Raw genomic sequence first — 25,216 nt, 5'->3', positions numbered from 1 at the left:
GCACTTAGCACATCTCTAGCTGCTACATAGCTACATTAATATATAAAATCTGCTCTACCAGAATGCAAATAAAGCTTCTTTTTCTTTTTTTAACAATTTAACTGAAGTTGCAGTAATTCTCAGTCCAGGCTACAATTAGAATCACTTTGAGAGCTTTTTGAAAACTACAGGCCAGGCACGGTGGCTCACGCCTGTAATCCCAGCACTTTGGGAGGCTGGGGTGGGCAGATCACAAGGTCAGAAGGTTGAGACCATCCTGGCCAACATGGTGAAACCCTGTCTCTTTTAAACATTTTAAAATAAAAAACAAAAACAAAACAAAACTACATTAATATACAGGCCTTATCCCTGACCATTTCCGGAATTTGGGCCCAGGCATTAGTAGTTTTGTATACTCTTATGCTAACATGGTTGGGAGAACCACTGGCCAATTGAAACAGAAAGAACTGGCTTGTCTGATTGGCAATGAATCATTTCCTACCAGGTGATGACATTATTGCCTTTTAGTATACTCTTCAGCCTTTAGCCTGCTGAATCTTTGCTGCCTTTGGCACTTCCTAAGAACTTCTCAGAGCGCTCACCCTTTATTAAATCTTCTCTCCTGATTTACCAGTCACAGGACAGGCTGACATACTCTCACTCAATTTCTCCTCCCTGTCCGACCACTTCCCTGTGTCTCTGCTCAGGTTTTATAACAAAATGCCATAGACTTGGTGCCTTAAACAACAGACATTTATTTCTCACAGTTCTGGAGGCAGGGAAGTCCAGGATCAAGGTGCCAGTAGATTCGGTTCCTGGTGAGGGCTTTCTTCCTGGCCCTTGTGATAGCCACCTTCTCACTGTGTCTTCACGTGGTAGGGAGAGATTGAGAGCTCTAGTCACTCTTCCTCTTCTTTAAGAACACGCATCCAATCATGGGGGCCCACCTCCAAATGCCATTACTTTGGGGTTAGGGCTTCCACATATGAATTTGGGGGAACACAAATATTCAATCTATAATCCCAAGTCTTTGAACTCTCCCCTTGGAGAGTTTATCTTCTGCTGCTGCTCTTCTCATTCTGTACTTTCATGCTTTAACAAGTGTTTTAGAATAAATAGAATGTGTCATTAAAGAGTTACGTTAGATCTAAAGATGGACAGTTCTCTTGACATACTGCTTTCCATGTAAAATTGTCAATAGTATTTACTGAATCAAATTGACAGCTGTTTGACAGTGACATTGTTTGCTAAGGGAGAGTGAAAGAGTCTTTGAAGGAAATACATCTGTGTGAGACAGTGGTTATTTTCACATTCCTCTAAGCTTCATCCTAAAAAATGAAATAGATGCTAAACAGAAACTTCATTTTGACGGAATTGAATCACACCATATATAATGGAATAGGAATTTTCTGCCCAGGAGAAAGCACAGTACAGAAAAAAGGACCCTAGCCTCATTCAGAACTAGGTTCAAATTCTGGCATTACCGCTGAGCAGCTCTGCGGCTTTGGGCAGATTACTTAACATCCTTTTATATGAAGAGGAAAAAATGCCTGCCTCAAAGGATTATTGTAAGGTTTAAATGAAATAATGCTTTTTGCCTAGTACAGTGCTCTCATAAGGAGTGGTAAATAAAAGTTATTTCCCAGCCTGGTGCAGTGGCTCATGCCTGTAATCCCAGCACTTTGGGAGGCTGAGGCAGGCGGATCACCTGAGGTCAGGAGTTCGAGACCCACCTGGCCAACATGGTAAAACCCCGTCTCTACCAAAACCACAAAACTTAGTTAGGCATGATGGTGAGCCCTGTAATCCCAGCTACTCGGGAGGATGAGGCAGGAGAATCACTTGAACCCAGAAGGCAGAGGTTGCAGTGAGCCGAGATTGTGCCATTGTACTCCAGCCTGGGCAACAAGAATAAAACTTAGTCTCAAAAAAAAAATTAATAAATAAAAGTAAAAGTTATTTCCCCTTTTCTCCATTTCTAGATTATATTTTATACTTTTTGAGCGTCCAAATTTAGTTCAACAAATATTTATGGGATTCTAGGAATAGAAAAATGACAAAGACACAGGATCTTCCCTCAAATTGTCCATAGTCTATGAAAGAAAGATTTTATAAACAAATATAATACAGTACATGTACATTAATAGAATTCTGCACAAAGTAGAGATGTAATACAAAAAAGAGAGTAATTCACATCAAAAGATAGGAAAAATGGATTGGTGGTGCAGTTGAGAGAGAAGATATCTTTGTATATGAGTTTTCCAGACAGATAAGAAGGGTTTGGGAATCTCAGGCAGAGAACATGTTCGAAGCAGAGGCATGAAATACATGGTGTCTTCTAGGAATAGTTTGTTATTGCTGCAGTGGAGCGTACAGGCTAGGGACTAGAGAGATGAAATCAGAGAGGTAGCCAGCGGCCAGGTGACAAAAGGCTTTGAACACAGTATTAAGGAGTTTGGACTTTGTTCTTGGGCACTGGGGGGCTTCTTAGAAATTTTAAATGGTTGGGAGAGAGAAGTGCTTAATACAGATTGTATATTATTGTTACATAGAAGCAAAGCAGGAAATGCTGTTAGGGTGTGAAATTAGAGGAAAGAATGACTACAAGGTTTTTTCAGTCATCCAAAGTAAGAAATAGATTACTAAAATGGCAGTAGAATGAGAAAAACAGATAGAGATGAGAGATATTTAGTGAAAATATTTTCAAGGCTGAATTTTCCCTTTTTTTAACTAGACATGAGATGATGGAGACATGCCTTCTAGGTTTCCAGCTTGAATGACTAGTTACACAACTGATTGATCCTTTACTGAGAGAATATAGAGAGGTGATAGAAGATGAAGTTTTTGTTTTCAGACATGTTGCCATTTTTAGGCAGTTGGATAATAAATAGGTTGGAGTTGGAAGAAAGGTGGATTGGGATGCATATAAGGTGATCTGCACATAGAACTTTTTAAAGTCATGGGAGTGGGGAGAATTGCCTCTGAAAAATACTTGAATTGAGAAGAGAAGATGACTAGGAGAACGTCAACTTAAGGGACACATAAGAGGCTCTTGAGAAAGAAGATGGTGAAAGGAAGAATCAGAAATAAGTAAGGATAGTGACTATTAGGTGGAATATCATGGAAGGAAAAGCATTATCAGGTGCCACAGAAATGTCAGAAAATACAAAGTCTGAAAAGTGTCCATTGGATTGACAATTAAGAGAGCATTACCATCATCCTTCTGCTGGTTTACTGATCCTGAGGTCAGTACCCAACGGGCTGTTGACCTCAGAGGCACGCCACATTTTTCCAAGGAGGGTATTGCAAAACCTGCACCATTCTTTTAAAAGGCAAAGTGATGGCTTTCTGCCTGAAAAGAGCCTGAAGTCACTTGTCCTGAGTCTACCCTTCAAAGATGTTTCTCTCCTTCAACACTATTGTGGCCTCAGAGGTCCACCAAAGGGATGTTCCTGCATATACTTTATGGGTTACTTGTTGGAGGAAATCTGAAGAAACAGAACCAATGTCTTTAAATCTTTGTTGTGATTATCTCAGGTAATAGACCTGGCATTTGTACTGAGTCTATTGGGCATAAAATGTTCCACTGCCTGAACCCAGTAAGGAATGGAATTTTCTGGCTTTTAGCCTTAACGCCCAACTTAAAAATGTTTACAGCATGAGCAGCTCGGTGACACTCTGCTTGAAAGCAAGAGCTAAGAGGGACAGGCAGCATACCACATGGTGCATGCAGCAGGTTTTAACCTGTGGTGCCTTAGGAGGCCACCAAGATGGGAGCAGACCGAGGAAGGGATAGTAGACCAAGCAGGAGCTGAAAGTGTTCTGATGATGCTTAGTTTTAAGTTTGCAAATCATCGGTGATATAGAAGAAAATCACTGAAGAGTCAGGTAACCTAGATTCTAGTCCCAGCTTGTTCCATTACCTATCTGTGTGACTTGTGTCATCAGCAATACTGACGATTAAACTGGTTAATCTTTAAAGTATCTTTGAACTCTTAAATTCTGATTCTATGATTAAGGCTCAGAATATTATCTGCAGTGTTTCTGTACCTCTGCAGTCATGCTGAGATTTTCAAAACTCAGTTAAATGTGTGAAACAGATTTGAAAAATAAGGTATTTTATTAAAGTGTCAGGATTCCCCGATGATATAGTCCTCCTTCATATGAATTCTACTGTTTCTACCATTGCTTACTCTGTGAGGACCAATGGCCATAGAGACAAAGAAGCCACCTAGTGGAGATGGGATGAAAGAATGAGCCAGCTCAAAGCCAAGGTCCTACAAAATGCTCGAGCTTCTTTACCATACTATTTATCATACTCTGCCATGTGATAGTTACTCTATATTTTAGTATCTACTACAATTGTTTAATACGTCTAATGGTTCTAAGCGCTGTAGAAATGTGAAATTTGCCTATTGCTTGATCTTGAGGACTGGATTTTCTCATTTCTGTCACATATTTTATTGAATATACTTCATAATAAAGTAAAAATCTGTAATTGTGATTCTTGACATGAATGATTTAGTATGTATGCACAGTTCCTGGATGTTGTGCCTATTTCTTGATTGGTATGTACATTTATAATAATCTGTATGGGCATTTGTAGTTTTATACTGAATGTATCTCTTGTTGATGAAATTTGAAAATTTATTTTTATTTTATTTAGTTTGTTTTTTTCCCCCAGCATACAGCATGCCTCTGCAATGCCATCATTGCTTTGCTGAAAGTTCCCCTTTCTTTCCAGAGATATTTTTTCCAGAAACTACAGTCTACTAGCATCAAGGTAATGTTCAGAGAATACTAAGGTTAATATAGGTTTTAAAACCAGGTGTCTTCTGAGGATTATGTAGGACGTAGCTACACCTTAGTGTGTTACCTTTGGTTTGTTGTGTTTTTTTTTTTTTCTTTCTTTTCTTTTCTTTTTTTCTGAGACAGAATCTCACTCTGTCATCCAGGCTGGAGTGTAGTAGTGTGATGTTGGCTCACTGCAACCTCTGGGTTGAAGCGATTATCCTGCCTCAGCCTCCTGAGTAGCTCGGATTATAGGCACCTGCCACCACGCCCAGCTAATTTTTATATTTTTAGTAGAGATGGAGTTTCACCATGTTGGCAAGGCTAGTCAGGAACTCCTGACCTCAAGTGATCCACCTGCCTCTGCTTCCCAAGGTGTTGGGACACAGGTGTGAGCCACAGTACCTGGCCTACCTTTGGTTTTGATAAAACCTGGTTGTAAGCCATTTCTCTCCTTTATCAAGTGGTTTGGTGAAAGGAATGGATTTGAGAGTTAAACTCTCTCCCTTTTTACTTGTTGGTGCCAAATGCTAAAAGACAGGCATTTGGGTAACTGGAGCGCTGTTGTTTGTCTCTTACCTCCAGGAAGAAATTAGTGGTTTATCACAGTAGCCTGCAAGGGTCTTGAGCTGTCTTTTCAGACCCAACTTAGAATGAATCCGGTCTAGTAAACTCTCACCAGTTCTACTTCCAAAGTACTTTTGCCTTTGAGTAACATGTTTTGAGAAACTTACCAATGAGTAGCATTTGTAATTTGAAATATTTAAGCCACTCACAATTCAAAAGCTATTGTTGATTCAGAAAATGAAATTGTTGGAAAAGGAAGAAAATTGTCACTTCTGAGAGATTTCCTGAATTGTCCATCAGTTAATGTTTTCAGGGAACTTCTGCTTCCATGCAAATAGTTTTGATTACAAATATCAGAGCATTCCATTTCAAAATGACCAGAATAATGAGGAAGGTTGATTATCTAGGTAAGTCCTAAATAGGATGTCTCCAGGGTTGATAAGTTTAGTAGTTCAACAACATTATCAAAAAGATTCAAATTTCTTCCATGTTTTCATTTAGCAAGACTTGAGATTTCTGTAATCAATGTGTATTTGGGATTTTTAATACATTTTTAAAGAAAAACTGAGAGGTTAAAAATGTCATTTGATTCATTTGTTGATATTGACTTTTTTTATAGCACAGTGACTTCATTGTGTAGGTAATCCTGGAACTTTAAGTTCATTTACATTTGAATTTAGTTGATCTAAAATTACCTAAGACCAAAGAGACAGCAGCTCTTAGGTCATGAAAATTTACATAATGCATTTCCCTACTAGAAGTGGTTCATAGGCAAAGAAATACCTCACCACAGAAATTGGGAGAACAGTGCCTTTGCTTTTCTCTAATTCTCTATTACCCTCAAATAGAACTGAGGTTTGGAATGAAAACCACAGTGATACTTAGAAGGAAGCACTTTAACGGTACATCTGTCTTGTCCCAGCACAGTCAGGTCATGTTGGGGTGGGGAAGTGACACACAAATGTGTTAACCTGTAACTAGTGATTAGAACAGACATGTTTTTGTTGGAAGGAAGCTTGCTCTTGGTTGTTGGCATTTATTTGAGTGTTGGCATTTCAGCTTGCTCTGTCACCATCACCCCGGAACCCTGCAGAGCCCATTGCTGTCCAGAATAACCAGCAGCTGGCGCTAAAGGTAGAGGGAGTGGTTCAGCACGGATCTAAACCAGGACTCTTTCGCAAAATTCAGTCTGTCTGTCTGAATGTTTCTTCCACCCTGCAGAGTAAATCCGGACAAGACTACAAGGTAATTTAGAAAAGAGGCAGAATTGTGATAGGAGACTATGAGCTCATTCTTGGAAGATTTCCAATGTTTTTCATGGTGAAGCAGATTGCAGTTACACCTCCAAAGGGATCAGATGGTCATAAATTAAAGGTCCACATTGGGGCTTGAAGGGGCTGATAAACAACACTTCTCTTTTCTCTCCCTGAACCAGTTAATAGAGACAAAGCATCCAAGCAGAGATCAAAGTATGAGTTTTATTACTGTTAGAGCTGTGGGAAAACCTAAGTCTGATGCCTGGCAGCAAGGACTTTCTAACCTTAGACCCCTGAATTGGATTTTCCCACCTAACCTCAGCCAGTACATATGAGAGCCTGTCCCCATAAAATGTATGGCAGGGCACGAAGTGCCCAAAACAGAAGAGAAAGAGCAAGTGCTCACCTTCCCATCATGTCTGGTTCCTGCCCAGAAACTCACCCATCAGCAAGACTTACCTCCTCCTTGCTAGGCCAGTAATATTAATCTAATGAAAGGTCCCTCCCACATCAGGAGGTCCCTTCAAACGTTGGAAGTTGGAAAATAAGTGTCTCCCTAACTCACCCAATCCCACCCCACAAAAATTACATATCTATTTAGTTTTCTCCATTTTAAGTAAATTTTAGCATTAAAAAAAGTATATAGCATTTATATAAAATGATCAGATAAAGTAAAATCTTTTAAGAGTATAACTCTAGGGATTTGCTGCTTTGAGAAGTCAAGATATAGATAAGATTTAACCTGAATTAGGCTTACATTGTTAGCCAGAGCTAAGATGCTGAATCTGTGCCCATGAAATGCCAATGTTCCAAATGAAAAATGTTCCTTGCTTTAGACATTTATTTCCAATTCCTTGGTGGTTTATCCACAGTAAATGAAGCAAGGGATCAAGTCTACAATTGTAGTAGCAAAGTTGTTCAGATGACCAGATTGGCTGTGTCCAGGTTTATTGCGGCATAGCATGGAAGGGGCGGGGGTATCAGTGAAGGTATAAAAAGAGAGAGTTTTATTATCCTCGGTGGTTTTAGGTTGAAAAGCCAAGGGATGGTCGGGTTCTAAACTATTATTACTTTAAACCATTATTACTTTCTTAACTATGGTAAGTTCCTTTCACTCTGGCACTCTTTGTCCACTCTCTAACATGGTTCAGCCTTCATTCTCCTCTTTTCCTTTTTTAACTTCTACGCCATAAAGCATGGTACCCTATGTAGCTACTCAATAATTTGTGAATGATGAAAAAATTATTTACTGTATTTAGAGTACAACTGTTAGAATTGGGTATCTGCTATCATAGAAGGTTGTAATGAGAATTTACATAATTTATCCCTGTCTGCAGCTCTCTCTTCACTTTGAATTTGAAACAGTAGTAACCACAATTTTCTTTGTTCCTTGCATATAATTTCTACTTTGAAGAAAACTACATTTAAACCTAGAAGCTATGGTCTTCTGCTTGTTGACTTGCCTCTCAAGAAGCATTGATTAAAGTCAGGAAGCTGATATAATAAGCGATGTAATAACATGATTACTTGCAATGTTATTCACAGTGAGTTCTCAGCTTAAAATACAGCCATCCATTCAGGGTGATCAGGTTGCCTTGGCCTATTTCTGATCCTTTTAAGGAAGTTCTTTGGTAGGCTTATTCTTTAGGGAAATAAAAACTGTACAAAGGCTAAATGTGAAAAAGTACCTATACTATAAATAATTCTAAGATCTTGAATTGCTTGGTAATGTCAGTTCATTAATGTTATAGGTAAAGATCTCTGGAAAAATGACATGGTAACTGCTCCTTGAGACACAGAGCTGCAGGGCACATTTATATAATTAATTACACCATAGAAGCATGCACATAAACCTAGAGCAATTTGGTCAAATACACATTAAGATCACCTTTATGTGCATTCTCAGAATAAGTCTATCTCTTGACACATTTCATCTTGGGTACAGGTAAGAGTACATCAGCAGGTTTTATTCTAGTCTTTGAAGAACAGAGGCATGAAAGTCTGGCTAAATAAATGAATGAGCCTGTAAATCTGTGTTTTATAACATATTGTACTTCCAGTCTGAACAAGACACTGATTATTAAATGAGCAATGTACAAATTGTTAATTTGTTAAAGGAGTAAGGAATCACTACATTTCTTAAGTAATAAAAATCAGACTAACTGGGGAGGAAACCTAACTTAAATTTGCTTAGTGTTTTGTTCTTTTTTAGTCTCTTAGATTTTAAACTCTCTGGAACAGGTGATTTCATCCTGTTTCTTCAGAATATCTCTTCACAGTCAAAAGAAAGATAGAGGTTTAGAGATGGGTTAAGTAAGCAAGGAAGAAAGGCTAGCATGTGAAGGGGCTATAAACAGCTCTGGGAGCTCATTCTACTCAAGGACAGTGAGGAGCATCACTTAATAGTTCAGAGTGTAGGCTCTGGAGGTAGCCTGCCTGAGTTCACATTCCTATTCCATTCACTAATCATGTGACTTCTGGAGAAGTTACTTAACCTGTCTGCCTCAGACTCCTAATCTGTGAAGCAAGGATGATAGCAGTACCTACTTTTTGATTGCATGGTCTAAATAAGCTCTTAAAACAGAGCCTAACTCATAGTCAGCACTGAATAAATGTTAGCCATTGTTACTTAACAATCGTTTCATTCCAGATACCCATTGACAACATGACCAATGAGATGGAGCAAAGGGTTGAACCTCATAATGATTACTTCAGTACTCAATTTCTGTTGAACTTTGCTATCCTTGGAACACACAACATTACAGTGGAATCTTCAGTGAAAGATGCCAATGGTATAGTATGGAAAACTGGTCCCAGAACTACCATATTTGTAAAATCCCTGGAAGACCCTTATTCCCAGCAAATTCGCTTACAACAGCAGCAAGCCCAGCAGCCATTACAGCAGCAGCAGCAGCGCAATGCCTACACACGGTTTTAACCATGGGATGAATGCACTGCAAACTTTGAAGAGATCAATCACATTGGCAGAAACAGTTTTTCATATGGAATAAGTATGAAAGTTACAATGTAGTTCATTTATTCATTGATTTTTGTAATATTCTGGAAAATTTTTGTTTGAAAAATAATTGGCCTCCTGGCCAGAAAGGTCATTTTTTCTTTTTTTATTATTACTGTTTTTTCTTTTGCCAGGCCTTTTCTTTTTCTATCAAGAGTAGTCACATGTTGAGATCATTAAATTAGTAAATTTGACTGCTCCTCTTTCAAAATACATCATTTGCTTCCTGAGTTAGACCTAGAATTCTGAGATGTTCAGTGGGAAGTTCTGACCAGTCAAGTCACTACAAGGTTTATCCATGGTGGCAGAACCTGTCCTCCTATAGATGGACTTGAAAAGTGTTCCCTGCAACACCTTCTGGATTATGAAAGCCCACAGTCTAGTAGTATTGAAACATCCTGCTGTATTATTTCAACCACATATCTATCTGTCTCTTCCTACGCTAAAGCAATCTTAATTTATTATTTTCATATTTAATTGACACAAAGAGCAGCTAGAAATTTCATAGAAAATTAAAGATTAATAATTTGTTTTTTTCTAATATGTCTACGACTGTATAATACAGACATTTCACATTGGTTCTAAAAGTGAAAAAAAATAACTCCTTTAATATCTTAATGTTTTAAGTTAGAAGGGGTGGATCTTTTCCTTTGGTTGGTGATTGCTTTTGTTTCTACTTGATGAGTTATGCTAGACTTGATTGTTTAGAGAGAGCAGTCTCTTTATCACATAGGCTCAGTTAGTTGGGATGCTCAGGGAACAGTTTTCTGGTGAGCCAGACACCGCCCCCTTTTTTTTCTTTTTTTCTTATCTTAATATTGGTTAAAAACCATGATAAAATAGACTTTGTTAATACAGTGTACTAGATGTAACTTAACTGCTTCTTGATTGGGGATCACTTAGGGCTTCGGGATCATGATTTCTAAACATCAGGGATCATATGGTTGCAGATATTGATGCTGTAAGTAATTAGGCTGGATGCAGCTCCTAAGGTAAAGCAGGGTACTTTCCCTGGAATTTCCCTTTTAAATAAACATCTCAGTTTCTTTGTTTGTGTTTTGCCTTTTTCTCTTCAAAATAAACATTAATTCAAAGGAGAATGGAATGTAAGTTAAAAAAGGAAAGGTTTTTTTTTTTCCTTGTCATGCGGCCTTTGGGACTGAGAAGTCATTAGCAACTTGGGTCTCTCCGAGATTGCTTGCCTTCGTGAGCACAACCCATTGTACTGATACAGCCAGAACATTCTCATAACATGTGTACAGAGCCACAGTGTCCACTGTGAATGACGTCTCTTTAGATGCAGCTCAGTTGTACACAGTTCACACAACCTGCACAGTCATCTCAGCATCTGGGAACACCTGCCTTAGGAACAATTGCCAGAGCAGTGCAGAAGACATGTGCAGAACCCCTTGTTCTTTTACCAGGTGTGGAAACAGCTGAATCAGAAAGCCTGGGTTCTACTCTTGGTTCTGATGACTTAGCTCTGTGACCAAGGCAAGTCACTTCACCTCTCTACATCTTAGGGTTGTTTTGTTTTGTTTTTTGTCTGTAAAGTGACAAGAGTTAGACTGGATTTCTGGATTCCAGCCTAGAGTTTATCAAGTGACTGAAAGACTAAAAACAAAAGTTTCTTAAATTTGGGAAGATCTTTTTTATTTGTAATTAAGTGGTTATTTACAGGATTAAAGTTTACAATGTGGATTTCAATCTTCTAGTTTTATTCAAGGTAGACTTCTTCAAAAAAAGAAGCAAATCTTGTAAGCCATCAGTTCCCTTTGAGAACTTCCCAAATTTTATGTTCTTAAAAGATAGGATTTTGATAGCTGTGTTTATGAAGTTTTTAACCTGGTGTATGATGGGCTCCTGGCACAAACTCAGAAAGGATTGTTTTTTTTTGAGACAGGGTCCCGCTCTTTTCCCCAGGCTGGAGTGCAGTGGCCCAATCCCGGCTCACTTCAACCTCCGCCTCCCAGGTTCCAGCGATTCTCCTGCCTCAACCTGTCAAGTAGCTGGTATTATAGGCACACACCACCATGCCCAGTTAAATTTTGTATTTTTTAGTAGAGATGGGGTTTCACCATGTTGGCCAGAATGGTCCCAAACTCCGGTTATTCACCCGTCCTGGCCTCCCAAAGTGCTGGGAGTACAGGTGTGAGCCACTGCACCTGGCTAGGAATTATTAAAATAAAAACAAATCAAGAAGTTCAGAGTGTGAACATAACTCTAAAGCAAGAAATACTTCTATTTCAGTATGTCCATTAGATCCAGGATTGGAACTCTGATTTTGTTTGGTAAAATACCTACTGAATTTTTGGCATCCACTGTTTAGTTATTTGTGGCAGAGGGAAACTGTTTATAACTTCAACACTACACTAATGAATGAAAAGAAAGATAAAGATGCATAAAAGAAAGATGAATACTAATTGTGAAGTGGCATGTTCCCTGCATTGAGAAATATGAAGGGCACTGGCTGGTTAAAGCTAGGAAGACGGGGCTAGTTTTTCTGTGCCTCATCACTTTGCAGCAGTGCAGTAGCCTCTCCTTATCTGCAGTTCTGCTTTCCACAGTTTCGGTTCCCAGAGGTGAAGATATTTTGAGAGAGACCACATTCACATAACTTTTATTATAGTATGTTGTTATAATTGTTCTATTTTATAATCGCTTTTAATCTCTTATTGTGCCAAATTAAACTTTGGCATGGGTATGTATGTGTAGGAAAAAATGTAGCATATCCTCAGTCATAGGCATCCACTAGGGGTCTTGGAATGGATTGCCTACTGATAAGGGGGACTGCTGTGTAGTTTGTGACTGAGAGTGACTGAGAGCACAGCCTTTGGAGCCACACTGCTGAGGTTCCAATCTTAACTTAGTGACCTTGGACAAGCTACTTAGTCTCTCCATGCCTCAATTTCCTTATTCCTGAAATAGAGAAACGTGATAGTCCTTCATGGGGTATGAGAATTAAGTGAATTAGTATAGAATTAATGTATGAAAGCACTTAGAACATGCTTGGCAGATAGTAAACAGATATAGAAGCATTTGGTTTTATTAATATTACTGTTGTCATTATCTTCCTTAGTATCTTTTTTCCACAGTGTTAGATTGGTTCTCACTGAGCATTTTATTACCTTGTCTCTGCTATTAAACACATTTAAGCTATCTTTGCTCTTATGCAATGTGGGTACATTAAGTAATAATGACCTAAACAAAATAGAATTTCTGCCTATGCTGTAAATCATTTAATTAAGATATGTAAAGACAAACATACAAAGAAATACATGTAAATGCATTCTGCTGATTGCCTTCAATGATGATAGCAATAGAGTGTTGACTATTCAGAAATTAATGTATTCCAGCTTAAACCAAGATCTTCGGACGTAACCTTTCTAGCGCAACCCAACCAAGATAGGCAGTTTGCAACTAGGGGATATGTCATTTCTCATGTTAAGATACTATTCAGAGAAGAACAAACCAATTAAACAAGATCCTCAGACTAGGGTCCCAGAGATGTCAGTTTAAATTCTATTTATAAGACTCGTCATTAATCCTTAGATAAGTCACTTGATCTTTCTGTGCCAGCATCTGCCAACAGAATATTGAGAATAAGATGACCTGGCACTTGGTATGCAGAGTTTAGGCAGCACTGACCAACAGAACTTCCTTTAATGATGGAGGTATCCTAAATTTCCACTAACCCACTACAGTCACTAGCCACATGTAGCTATTGAGTACTTAAAATATAGTTAATATGATTGATGAACTCAATTATTTACTGTTTTTTTTTTTTGAGACGGAGTTTCGCTCTTGTTACCCAGGCTGGAGTGCAATAGCGGGATCTCGGCTCACCGCAACCCCCGCCTCCTGGGTTCAGGCAATTCTCCTGCCTCAGCCTCCTGAGTAGCTGGGATTACAGGCACGCGCCACCATGCCCAGCTAATTTTTTGTATTTTTAGTAGAGACGGGGTTTCACCATGTTGACCAGGATGGTCTCGATCTCTTGACCTCGTGATCCACCTGCCTCGGCCTCCCAAAGTGCTGGGATTACAGGCGTGAGCCACCGCGCCCGGCCTGAATTATATTTACTTTTAATTCAGATTTATTTATTTTGAGACAGAGTTTCACTCTTATTGCCCAGGCTGGAGTGCAATGGTGTGATCTCCGCTCAGTGTAACCTCCTCCTCCCGGGTTAAAGTGACTCCCCTGCCTCAGCCTGCCAAGTAGCTGGGATTACAGGCATGCACCACACACCTAGCTAATTTTGTGGGGTTTTTTTTGTAGAGACGGGGTTTCATCATGTTGGTCAGGCTGGTCTCAAACTCCTGACCTCAAGTGGTCTGCCCACCTCGGCCTCCCAAACTGCTGGGATTACAGGTGTGAGCCGCCATGCCTGGCCTAATTCAGTTAAATAGCCTCATGTGGCTACGGCCTGTGGAATTGGAAAGTGCAGAGAATGACAAATGAAAAAATGAGGACTATTATCTTAAGACACAGATAACCCTTTAGTAGACTTCTAGATAAGGGGTCTTTCCTTGGAATTCTTTGACTCACTAAGAGTTCCACACAAAAGAGAGTATAGATGACAAGGAGAGTATTTAGATTCATGCATTTGCTTTGCTTCTGTTATTAAAATAAAATACTATGTTGCTCAATCAAACCCTGTTATTTGCACAATGCCTTGGACTTAGCCTTTACCAGTCCCACAGACATTAACAGTATAATGAGATGTAGTAAGAAGTCCAAAGTCTGGTGAGTTGGCTTAATTTGATTTTAGTTTCTTCCTTCAACCATAATAATATGATATCCAGATTTTACCTTAATGGGCGGATCTGTAAACACAGGCTTACCCATCTCACTTACAGGCAAGGCAAATGCTGCTTCTTGAAAAGCCGGGGTCTGTGGGTTCCTCCAATCCAAGTCGTCCCCTAGCCTGGCTTTATCTGAACTATATTGTGCAGCCACTCCATTGAGTCTCATCCTAGATTCTAACTTTTCCATGGTTCTGCTATGTTTTTTGAGTAGAATGTGTCTACTTTGTTGCCACCCACTCTGGGGCCCTGAACCATCTTGTCAGCACTGTTGCTCCCAAACACGTGTCCCCATTTCCCCCCTTTTCCAGAACCATTTTTTCCTTTGGGCGTCATCTTTGAAACTTGCTGTTCTAAAAATATTTTGTTGTTTCCAGATAATTTTTTAAGTAAAATTAATAAAGATGGGGTAATGCCAAAAGAATTCTAACAGTCAAGAAAATTAGCATCTCAGATACCCAGGAGGCCAGGATGTTCTGAAGAAAAGTACATGGTGTGCAGAGAAGAAATATTCTCTAACCCAACTTTCTTTGGTTTTCTTAGTGATTTCATTTGAGAGTTTTGATGAATTTGTCTGTGGTGATGAGTCAAAAATGTTTAAAGTAGGGGATTAGGGACAAATAAAATGGAGCTAAATTACACTAAGGAATTATGAGAAGATACCAGTGTCTAGCTCTCATATTTCCCAAGATCACAGAAGGTGAAAATAGGCCAAGCTGCCTGGAGTTTCCCTCCACCCCCACTGGAAGTGGTGAAGCTAATGATGCTTTCTGTTTATGTCATCTCACCCTGATGGCATGAAAGTGTAGTGAGGTGAGCAAAGTGATGATGAATTGTTAACACTTGCCCCTGCCTTGCTTTGCCTTCACATCCCACCCACTAGCAAAAGCAAACATCCTGTGATTAGGAGGGTCACAGGAGAAGAAGAGAGGACTGATGTGAAAATGCAAATGGAGGAGGTGGACTTTCCCTGTGAGAGCACAACATGAGGCCAGGCCTGGGCTGGCGGTGGGAGAGTCAAAAGGAAACTGACAGAGCCCCCAAGCAACTTGGAGTCTCACTGGACAGAATAAGGCCTATTTTTAGGGAATGTGGAGGGGGCTTAAAATGACAAAACACCAAACTGCCATTTCTGAAATTCTTGATAGTGTCCCCTTGTATGTAGCAGTCAGGAGACAACTTTCAGTAATTTAAAAACTGGCCATCGCTTGGCATTTTCTTCTTCTGCAGCGTTTAGAACACATGTCCCTACCTCCTCAGCCTCTTCTTGATGTAATTCAAACAACTGAGTACCTACCATTTGTTAGCCAGAAAGGGACAAAAGAGCATTTTAAAAAAAAAAAAAGGACATGCCCCTAAAGTATAAAGAAAATAGTTAACTTCAAGGAGATAGGAGTTTATACTTAAAAAAAAAAAAAAAATTAAATACCGTCTCCTTACAGGAACTGCTGATGCCTCTGGCCAGGCTGCTGGATCATTTGAACCCCTCCATGTCACATTTCAAGGTATCAGAGCATTAGGGAGAAATAACTATAATCACAGAATCCCTTCAGCAACATCAGAGCTATCCTACTCAATGGTTACCATGTCCCCTAGGATGCTCAAAAGCATATTAGCCCTGACTAGAATTGTTCTTGAGAGTGAGCACATCTGGAATCTCTCCTTAAGGGCCCTTGACACAGGAGAAGGCCTGAGAATCTGTCCGAAGTACTAATTCCCCCTGCCTCCCACTCCCAAGTAGCTGACCAGGAGTAGCTGATGGAAAGAAAACACTCCTGAGCACTGAAGATAAGTCAGCTAACATCACAGAGCACTGCAGCTCAGTCAGCAACATTTGTCAGAGAAGGAATTTGAACACAGATTTCCCGGATTTATGCCAAAGGCAGGGCCAGCAAGGGCATAAAACCATTTTGAGAAGGTAACCTTTAATTTAGGCACGAGGCGTTTGTCAAATACATACTGCATAGCAAGTGCTGGGAATACAGTGGTGGACAAGCTTCTGGGGTTCAGTGCCACGCAACCCCCTCTTTCCTGCAGAGACCATGGGAGGGAGGGTGGTGAGAAACCCATTCTGACCCTGACTACGTAGGGTGAGCCTGAGCTTCTTCACAGGGCTGGTCATGTTCTCCAGTGAAAGGAGAAACGAATGGGTTTGGACGGGACTCCCCAGGTCAGAGCCACTGCGGTTCCCTGTGCAGCCCTTCAGAAAGGCTCACTCGCCCTGTGTCTCCTTCGGTATTTAACCTTCCTCACAACCCACTGAGTTTTTCTTTACATCCAACCTAAACCACTCATTGCAATCTTTTAATTTTTACTTTTAAAAAATGAGATGGGTCTGTTACCCAGGCTGGATTGTAATGGTGCAATCATAACTCGCTGAAGCCTCGATCTCGGTTCAAGCGATCCTCCCATCTCAGCCTCTCACTGCAATCTTAAACCTGCTTCAATTCTCTGCTATTGGGGAAGATGGGAAACTCCCATAAAACTTCGGTCAGAGGGAAATAGCTCCAGTCAAAATTCAGTCTCTCCTGACACCAACTATTCCACATTGAAAAACCCATCTGTCCCTCCAGACCCTGCAGAAACACCCTGGCCCTGATTGGTCTAACCGAGCATGATCCTTTGTATTTCTCTGTGACCAGTATTGTGTACATTCAGCTGCCTGAGCCTGGGGTTGGCTGTAATGTTGATAAATGGTGGCTAATGTTATCAGGTCCTGTTAATGGGAACAAACAGCTCTCTTCACTGCCCCACACCCTGTATCAGCCACCTGGCTATTCTCCAAGTCTCTGTTTCTTCTCATAACATCTCTCTGAGCCTTGGCTTCTTCATCTGTGAAAGGGGGCTGATAGTTACCCTGCTGAAGACTTGTGAAGATTAAATGTGATAACGTGCACAAAGCCTGGTGCCTGGCAGGTGCCCAGCAGATGTTGGTTGCCTTCCTCCTCAGTGGTGGATTGGCCAACCAGACCCAGTGGCCCAGAGAGCAGCTGGGACAGGAAGTTCAGCCCTACACAACAGTGATATTTCAGGTCATCTCTGCCTTAAAAAAGGATGATGTTCCAGGTCATATGGGGACCTAGAAGGGACTAAAAGCTCGTAGACTCAAGAGGAATGTATCCTTTTCTGTTGGGAGAAGGGTATTTCCATCTCAGCCTTTCCTGTCAGTGGAAGACTTGGTTCCTGGGAAAGTGGGAGAGGGGCCAGGGGTGTGCCAGGAAGATACGGAGAAGTATCACCAGTGCAGTGAACTGATCCAGACATCCTGTCATTCCTTCTGAGACTTACTTGGTCAAGTGCAAAATAAATGGGCTTATACCCAAAGTTAGTTTGCACCATCAAATCTATTGGACATAAGCTCCATGGTTCATGGGTGCTTCATACCTAACTGATCAGAACTCTTTACCTACTGACAAGGTTTTGGAGGGTTTGCCACCCCCCAAAACAGAGCAAGAAGCAAGGCAGCTTGCTTCAGGTAAGTAAGAAGTTTAGGTTAGGTATAAGAAAGAACTTGGTGAACTCTGGAAACAATTACATACTGAAAAAAGGAGGCATTCAGGCTTCATGGGTGCTTCTGAAGGGCCTTAAGACAAGAAGCCTGCTCAATCACAGGAGTGCATTTGCCAAGAACCTCTCTGGAGGCAGAGGAATGGACTCTCTGACCTCTTGGCCCTATTTTTGTTTGTTTTTGAGACAGAGTCTCACTCTGTTGCCCAGGCTGGAGTGCAGTGGCACGGTCCCAGCTCACTGCAACCTCCACCTTCTGGGTTCAAGCAATTCTCCTGCCTTAGCCTCCCGAGTAGCTGGGGTTACAGGCACCAGCCACCATGCCCAGCTAATTTTTTTGTATTTTTAATAGAGATGGGGTTTCACCATGTTGGCCAGGCTCGTCTCGAACTCCTGACCTTGTGATCTGCCCGCCTTGGCCTCCCAAAGCATTGGGATTATGGCATGAGCCACTGTGCCCATCTTGGCCCTATTTCAGCAGCAAGATCTCATGGAGGCCACCGTTGCAGACTTCCCAACAGGAGGGCTTTGCCTGGGAGATGAGGGGTGTGGCCAAACACGTGCCCTTGAGACTAAGGGCTCAGGCAGTGCAGCTGCAGATATAAATAACCTTTGTGTGACTCTGCTCTTAGAGCGGATGCCTCAGCCATTGCCCAGAATGGGATGGAGTGAACAGGAGAAGAGTGCATGGAGAAGTGGTGGGCATCGAGTTGGGGAGGGCTGGGGTTGACAGCTGGGAAGAGAGTGATGTGAAGAGGCTGTGTTTTCTCTCACCTCCTAAGTGTGTGTGCGTGCATGTTTCTGTGAGATAGGTGTGCAGGCAGGGAGAGGAGCTGTCCTACTTTTGGGGAAGGGGGTGCTGTTCTTCACAGTGTGCTTTCTTTCTGTTCCCACTACTATCACCCTAGTTCACAACCTCATTATGTCTTCCTGGAATATTGCTTTCACTTCCTAATTTCTGTGCTGCTAGTTTTGATCTCCCCTGAGTGAACTTTTTCTTACCATTGCTTCCCAATTCACTCTTTTTTTTCTAATCTAGACAGAGTCTTACTCTGTTGCCCAGACTGGAGTGCAGTGGCACAATCATAGCTCACTGCAGCTCTGACCTGGGTTCAAGGATCCTCCCACCTCAGCTTCCTGAATAGCTGGATTACAGGCATATGCCACCATGTCTGGCTAATGTTTTGTATTTTTTTGTAGAGGTGGGGTTTCACCATGTTGCCCAGGCTGGTCTCCAACTTTTGGGCTCACGCAATCCACCCACCTTGGCCTCCCAAAGTGCTGGATTACAGATGTGTGCCACCACGCCCAGTTGCAATTCACTCTTCTAGTTAAAACAAACAAACAAAACAAAACTTTATTCCCACTGGGTTCCCAATACAGCAAATTCTTCAATTTATCATTGAAGACCCTCCAAAATTAGACACAGGCCTAGGAGCCAGGCATCTCTTCTGCAGCCCTCTGCATATATCCCAGCCGGCAGTCAAACTGGCACCCTGGGCGTTCCATGAGCTCAGTTTGCACATTCTTATCTCTGTGGCTTTGCTCATATTTTCCCTCTGCCTGAACAGTCTTCCCTCCATCCCTGAAAAACCTGTTCATCCTTCCTTGTTCTGATCACCAGCCAGGCATGATACTCAGGATTCCTCCATAGCCCATTTCCCATTCCATCTGTGTGAAGCAGTCAAGCTGCATGGCCCTCAGGTTGGAGTCACTGTGGACAAATCGAGGCTAATGTTACCATGCCCTGTCAGAGCAGCTAGCTCCCTCCACTGCCCCATGCCTTCCAGCAGCTCCCTGGCTATTCGCTGGCCTCCAGCCCTGCTTGTCACCCTGGTGTGAAGCAGTCCTGGCTGATCTGCCTGCTGGTCATCCCAGATGTTCACCTTGGAGAGCGAGGCAGAGGGGCAAGATGTCTGAACTCTGAGCAGTGGAGGGGTTGGAGCAGGGCCTGCTAGTATCACAGAGGCCCACTGTGGTTCTCGAGTGCAGCTGAGGCTCTGAACTGAGGGCTGAGGTAGGAGGGAGTGGGCAGTGACTAAAATTTGCAGGAAAGTTTTTTTTTTTTTTTTTTTTTTTAAGAGTACTTATCTATCTCTTTCCTCCTAGTTATTCTCACCCTCCTCCAGCAGCAGCCTCCTCTTGGTCAGAATTTAGAATATGTTGTTGCTTTGGATGGCTGGGGTTGTAGTTTCTAGCTAGGTTCTTTCCTGTTCATCTTTCCTCTCTCTTGGCCCTTCTTTTTCCTGGAATATCTACTATGTGCAAGGCATTATGTATATGTGTAGGAGGTGCAGAATCCCTGCCCCCAGGAAGCTTCCAAATGTTGTCACCTATGTTAGGGTGCTCAGTGAGTGTCCATGGTGCCAAGATCTAGCTGAGGTGGCAAAGTGGCACTGAAGGAGACTTGAGCAGGGCACACATTATTTGCATTGACTGAGGAGGTATATGAAACCTGGAAGACCCTGTGGAATGTGGAGTGAGCAAGGAAGACACCAGGGAAAAGAAACACAAAGAGGCTGGGTATGGTGGCTCACATCTATAATCTCAGCACTTCGGGAGGCAGGTGGATCATCTGAGGACAGGAGTTTGAGACCAGCCTGGCCAATATGGTAAAACCCAGTTTCTACTAACAATACAAAAATTAGCTGGGTGTGGTGGCGGATGCCTGTAATCCCAGCTACTTGGGAGGCTGAGGTAGGAGAATCGCTTGAACCCGGGAGGTGGAAGTTGCAGTGAGCTGAGATCCTGCCGCTGCACTCAAGCCTGGGCAACAGAGCAAGACTCTGTCTCAAAAAAAAAAAAAAAAGCCAGAGGTGGCCTTCAGTTTCCCACCACTGCAGTCCAGCCCGATTCCAGAGCCAGCTATGAAGCTCGTATCCAAGGCTTCTGCTCTTGCTTGGGCCATCTGTTAGCTTGTGTTTTCCCCTCATACCCCTAGCCCCTATGTCTTTTCATCTACGGATTCTGCAACAAGCTTTGGACCACAGGATTTCCCACTGGGTGGCTGGACCTGTGACAGGTAACCTTGGAAGCTTTCCAAGGCCATGTTTTCTAAAGATGGTAAAAGAAGGCCCAGCTGGGTTCCCGTCCTAAATTCCCTGAACTGCCCTTGTGTCTTCATACTGCAGTGAGATATTCATCTTTGTGCTTTTTTTTCAGGAAAGACATGATCTTCCCCCTCAGAGGCACCCACAAGGCCCTGAGGAGAAATGGAGGGTTAAAGCAACAAGACAAAGACAAAACCAATGTTCAGCCTTTTCAACATCTGAAATAAAATATTGAGCATAGAAAGAGAGATTTTTGCTGTAACAATAGACGAGAAAAAACAGTGGGATGACCATGGCCACTTTGGACATGCTGACTTTCTCGTTGCTCCCTGAACCCCTGTACATTGCCCATCTCTGGGCCTTTCTCTGTGCTTGGCTCTCAGCATGCAATGCACTTCCCCAGCTCTGCCCAGCAAGCTCCAGCCTATCTCCTAAGATTTACCCAAGTCAAAAGTCCTCCTCTCCAGGAAGCAGGAAGAATACCCTGAAGGCCCCGGGGCTGAGGACTACCCTCGCCTTCTGTTCTGGTCTCTAGTAAAGCACTTGGCTTCTTATATCTTTATAACCTTCTGCTTACTTATCTGTCTCCTCTTCTAGACTGTAAACATTTAAAGGGAGGGATTGGGGGTTCGTCTTTGCCTGATTGGTGTTCAATATGGTGGCTAGCACATGGTAGGCAATCAAGAAAATTTATCGAATGCAAAATTCAGTTTCAAATGACCTAGCTTTCATGCAGTTTCTGGTCTGAGCCTTGTCACTGAGAACTGGTTGTAAACACAAGAGCTATTGTCCAACCAATTCCTGGGTGTGGCTAGAAATGGCGTAGGCTAGTTCTCAGTCCTCAACTCAACAGCAGGTGCCCCTAAGCCATACTGCAAAGGAACCAGCATTCCCTGCCATGCACTGAAGCAGACTTACAATTCTGCAATCAATGCCAGATAAGCAATGTAACCTGGGCACTGAAGCTTGGCTCCTTTGTGACCAAGGTGAAGCTTTATCATCCCTGTCTCTGGGCTTCATGTTCTCCATCTGTTGTGAGGTTGTAGGTTCTAATTAGAAAGCTCTTAGAGATTCCTGAAAGGACTGTTATTGTACTGCAGCACAAAGAGTATTATGTCAGGGTAGTATAAGAGCACAGCAAATAATGTGAACGAGGAAATAATAAGGGCACTTATTCCCAGAAGCATATTGATTTAAACCACAAAGGCTCCTTGGAACAGGGCTCAAGAATTATAAAAGCCTGAGCAATCAGCAACCCCTGTGGGAGGGGAGCCCATGCCAGGCAATTGCTGGAGAGTTCATTTGGTTGGTTTGGCAGGCCAATTTTGTCCCTCAGGTGTTCTTGCTTTGGTAAAATTTCCCTGCTGTAATGAGCCCAGCCTACCTGCTGAGTTCTAGGGAGAAAGGACCATTATTTTCACATCCTTTGCATAAGAAGCAAAGAACTGGCCTTAGCACACAACTCAATTCACTTCTCATTCTCTGTTTGATGAAAACAGATCTCCAGATAATGGAAGCTGCATCATCACTTTTGCTTCTAAAATCTGCATAGCAGAAATGTCATCTGGGTCACACTCTGACCCAGCCATTGCTATCTCTGGACGGTAATTTGGGAAAACTAGTTGCTCTATGAATATGAAAAATAAAAAGTCACCTTAACAAATGCATCGTCCTGTAGTAGAAAAGCAGGTTTAAAACTGCTTCCAACAGCACAAAGGGCAGGGTCTGTAAGAAAAAAAGAGTGAAGGCACTAATTGCACAAAAATTTTAATTTAAAACTTGAAATCGGGGAGCACTGGCTCCATTTTTTTCTGGAGTTTGCACATCCCAGGGTAAAGAAATAAAACTTTAAATGGCAGAAAGCATGATAAGCCAAACTACAAGATAGAAAAATTATAGGGAATATATTTGCAGCATTCATAATAGATGTCAGAGTAATAGCTTTGGTATTTAAAAGTATTTACAAATCATTAAGAAAAAGACCAGTAACCAACACCGAAAATTAGACCAAGCACACAGAGAATCCACTAAAGAAAAAATACAAACAGCTAATGAACAGCTTAAAAAAAAAAAGTAATAATGTAGTTATGTGCAGTGGGCCTGCCTGTGGTCCCAGCTACTCAGGAGGCTGAGATGGGAGGAATTGCTTAAGCCCAGGTGTTAAAAGCTGTAATGCACAAAAATCACCTGTGAATAACCACTGCACTACACAGGCAACAGAGCATGACCTTTCTCCCCCGCCAAAAAAAGTAATAATGAAATAAATATAATTTAAAAATGCAAATTTAAACAATGAATTTAATTTTTACCTATTAGATTGGCCATTTTTTTTTAGTGGTAAGTGGTAAGTTCATGTTGGAAATTACTTCTAAAGTGAACAATAATTATATTCTATAACTCTGCAATTCCATTCCTAGTTTCTCCTAAAGAAACCTTTGCATCTGGGCATAAGAAGACACATAAGAGAATGCTTAGAACAACCCTGTTTATAAGAGTAAATGCTGGAAGAAACCCAAATATCCACTGATAGATAAATAGATATATAAATTACATATTTGTATAATAGAGCACTATACAGTGGTAAAAATGAGTGAATTGTATCTACATGTAGCAAGAGGCATGAACATAAAGTTGAATGTGTGAAGTCAGTCACCCTAATTCCATTTATACAAATTGTATGGTGTTAGAAGTCAGAACAGTGGTTCCTTTCAGAGACAGACAGTAACTTGGAGGGAGTCAAGAGGGTTTCTGGGGTGCTAGTAATGTTTTGAGTCTTGATCCAGGCATGTGCTCACCTGGAAAATGCACCAAGTTGAACACTTAAGATACATGCACTTCTCTGTATGTGTGACATACTTCATTTACAGTTTTTAAAAGCAAGTTATAAAAGAATACATCTAAAATTTAATTTATTTAAAGTAAAAATATGTAAATAGATAAATAAAGGCACATATTTTAAAGGATACAAACATATGCGGCGAAACTAACTAAAAGCAAAGAACGGGTAGAGACACAGTTTAGGAACGTGGATTCTTCTTCTGGGGAGGAGGAGTGCAGGGATGGGGTCGGAAGGCACAGTGGGGCTTCTAGAAGACTAGTGATATTCTAGCTTTTAAGCTAGATGATGGGTTCACAGATGCTTGAGTATTCTTTATATCCTTCACATTAGAAATATTTTATGTATTTAATATTTAATGAAAACAAATTTTAAATTATTTTAAATAGGCTTTTATACCATTCCTATTGGGGATGGGGTGAAGAATAAATTGGTAGAGTTTTTCTAGATGAAAGAGTGGCTATGAGTTAAAAATCATGTAAAGATTATACTTCTAAGAAATTTTCCTAAAACAGTGATCAGACAAGAAAACAGAAATATTATAAAAATATATTTATTGACCAGGCATGGTGGCTCACGCCTGTAATCCCAGCACTTTGGGAGGCCAAGGTGGGCAAATCATGAGGTCAAGAGATCGAGACCAGCCTGGTCAACATGGTGAAATCCCATCTCTATTAAAAATATAAAAATTCGGCCAGGAACGGTGGCTCATGCCTGTAATCCCAGCACTTTGGGAGGCCGAGGCGGGTGGATCAGGAGGTCAAGAGATCGAGACCATCCTGGCCAACATGGTGAAACCCCATCTCTACTAAAAAAAAAAAATACAAAAATTAGCTGGGCATGGTGGCACACACCTGTAGTCTCAGCTACTTGGGAGGCTGAGGCAGGAGAATTGCTTAAAGCCGGGAGGTGGAGGTTGCAGTGAGCTGGGATCACGCCACTGCATTCCAGCCTGGTGCCTGGTGACAGAGCGAGACTCTTGTCTCAAAAAAAAAAAAAAAAAAAATAGCCAGGCCTGGTGGCATGCTCCTGTAATCCCAGCTACTCGGGAGGCTGAAGCAGGAGAATCGCTTGAATCTGGGAGGTGGAGTTTGCAATGAGCTGAGATCGCGCCATTGCACTCCATTCTGGGCAACAAAGCAAGATTCCATCTCAAAAAAAAAATGATAATTATATATATATATATACACACATAAAATGTGGTTTATTTAGACAAAAATTAGAAACAATCTAAAGTCTTAACAATGGAAATTGACCAAATTATACTAACTTCATAAAATAAAAACTATGTAATATTAAGATTGATGATGATGATGTACATCTGTTGACTGTCATTGAACTATATTCATGATATATTTTTGAGTAAAATAAAGTTTCAAAACATTATAGTTATGAGGTAATCTATTTTT

General features: G+C 41.3%; 1 protein-coding gene and 1 pseudogene across 4 annotated transcripts in view; one reads left to right on the top strand and one right to left on the bottom strand.

Moving 5' to 3' along the window:
- INTS7 (integrator complex subunit 7) overlaps positions 1–10,658 on the top strand; it is a 94,850-nt gene extending 84,192 nt beyond the window's left edge. For 2 of the 3 annotated variants that reach the window (XM_008985259.5, XM_078356611.1), the window contains 3 exons: positions 4,664–4,762; positions 6,397–6,582; positions 9,244–10,658. In XM_008985259.5, the coding sequence (XP_008983507.1) occupies positions 4,664–4,762; positions 6,397–6,582; positions 9,244–9,531 (573 nt within the window). In that variant the 3' untranslated portion in view covers positions 9,532–10,658. The remainder of the gene's footprint in view (positions 1–4,663; positions 4,763–6,396; positions 6,583–9,243) is intronic. The other variant, XM_008985260.5, reaches the window with a different exon arrangement.
- LOC118149555 (peptidyl-prolyl cis-trans isomerase NIMA-interacting 4 pseudogene) overlaps positions 1–25,216 on the bottom strand; it is a 131,341-nt pseudogene that overhangs the window by 12,809 nt on the left and 93,316 nt on the right. Inside the window, exons 6-7 of the transcript XR_013529735.1 lie at positions 22,626–22,696; positions 745–19,635 (exon numbers count right to left, since the gene is read on the bottom strand). The product of XR_013529735.1 is annotated as a peptidyl-prolyl cis-trans isomerase NIMA-interacting 4 pseudogene (transcript). The remainder of the gene's footprint in view (positions 1–744; positions 19,636–22,625; positions 22,697–25,216) is intronic.

Source organism: Callithrix jacchus, chromosome 19 (assembly GCF_049354715.1).
Source record: "Callithrix jacchus isolate 240 chromosome 19, calJac240_pri, whole genome shotgun sequence".
Classification (NCBI taxonomy): Eukaryota; Metazoa; Chordata; class Mammalia; order Primates; family Cebidae; genus Callithrix; species Callithrix jacchus.
Note: the sequence above shows the minus strand (reverse complement) of the source record. Positions and strands in the feature narration are given on the sequence as shown.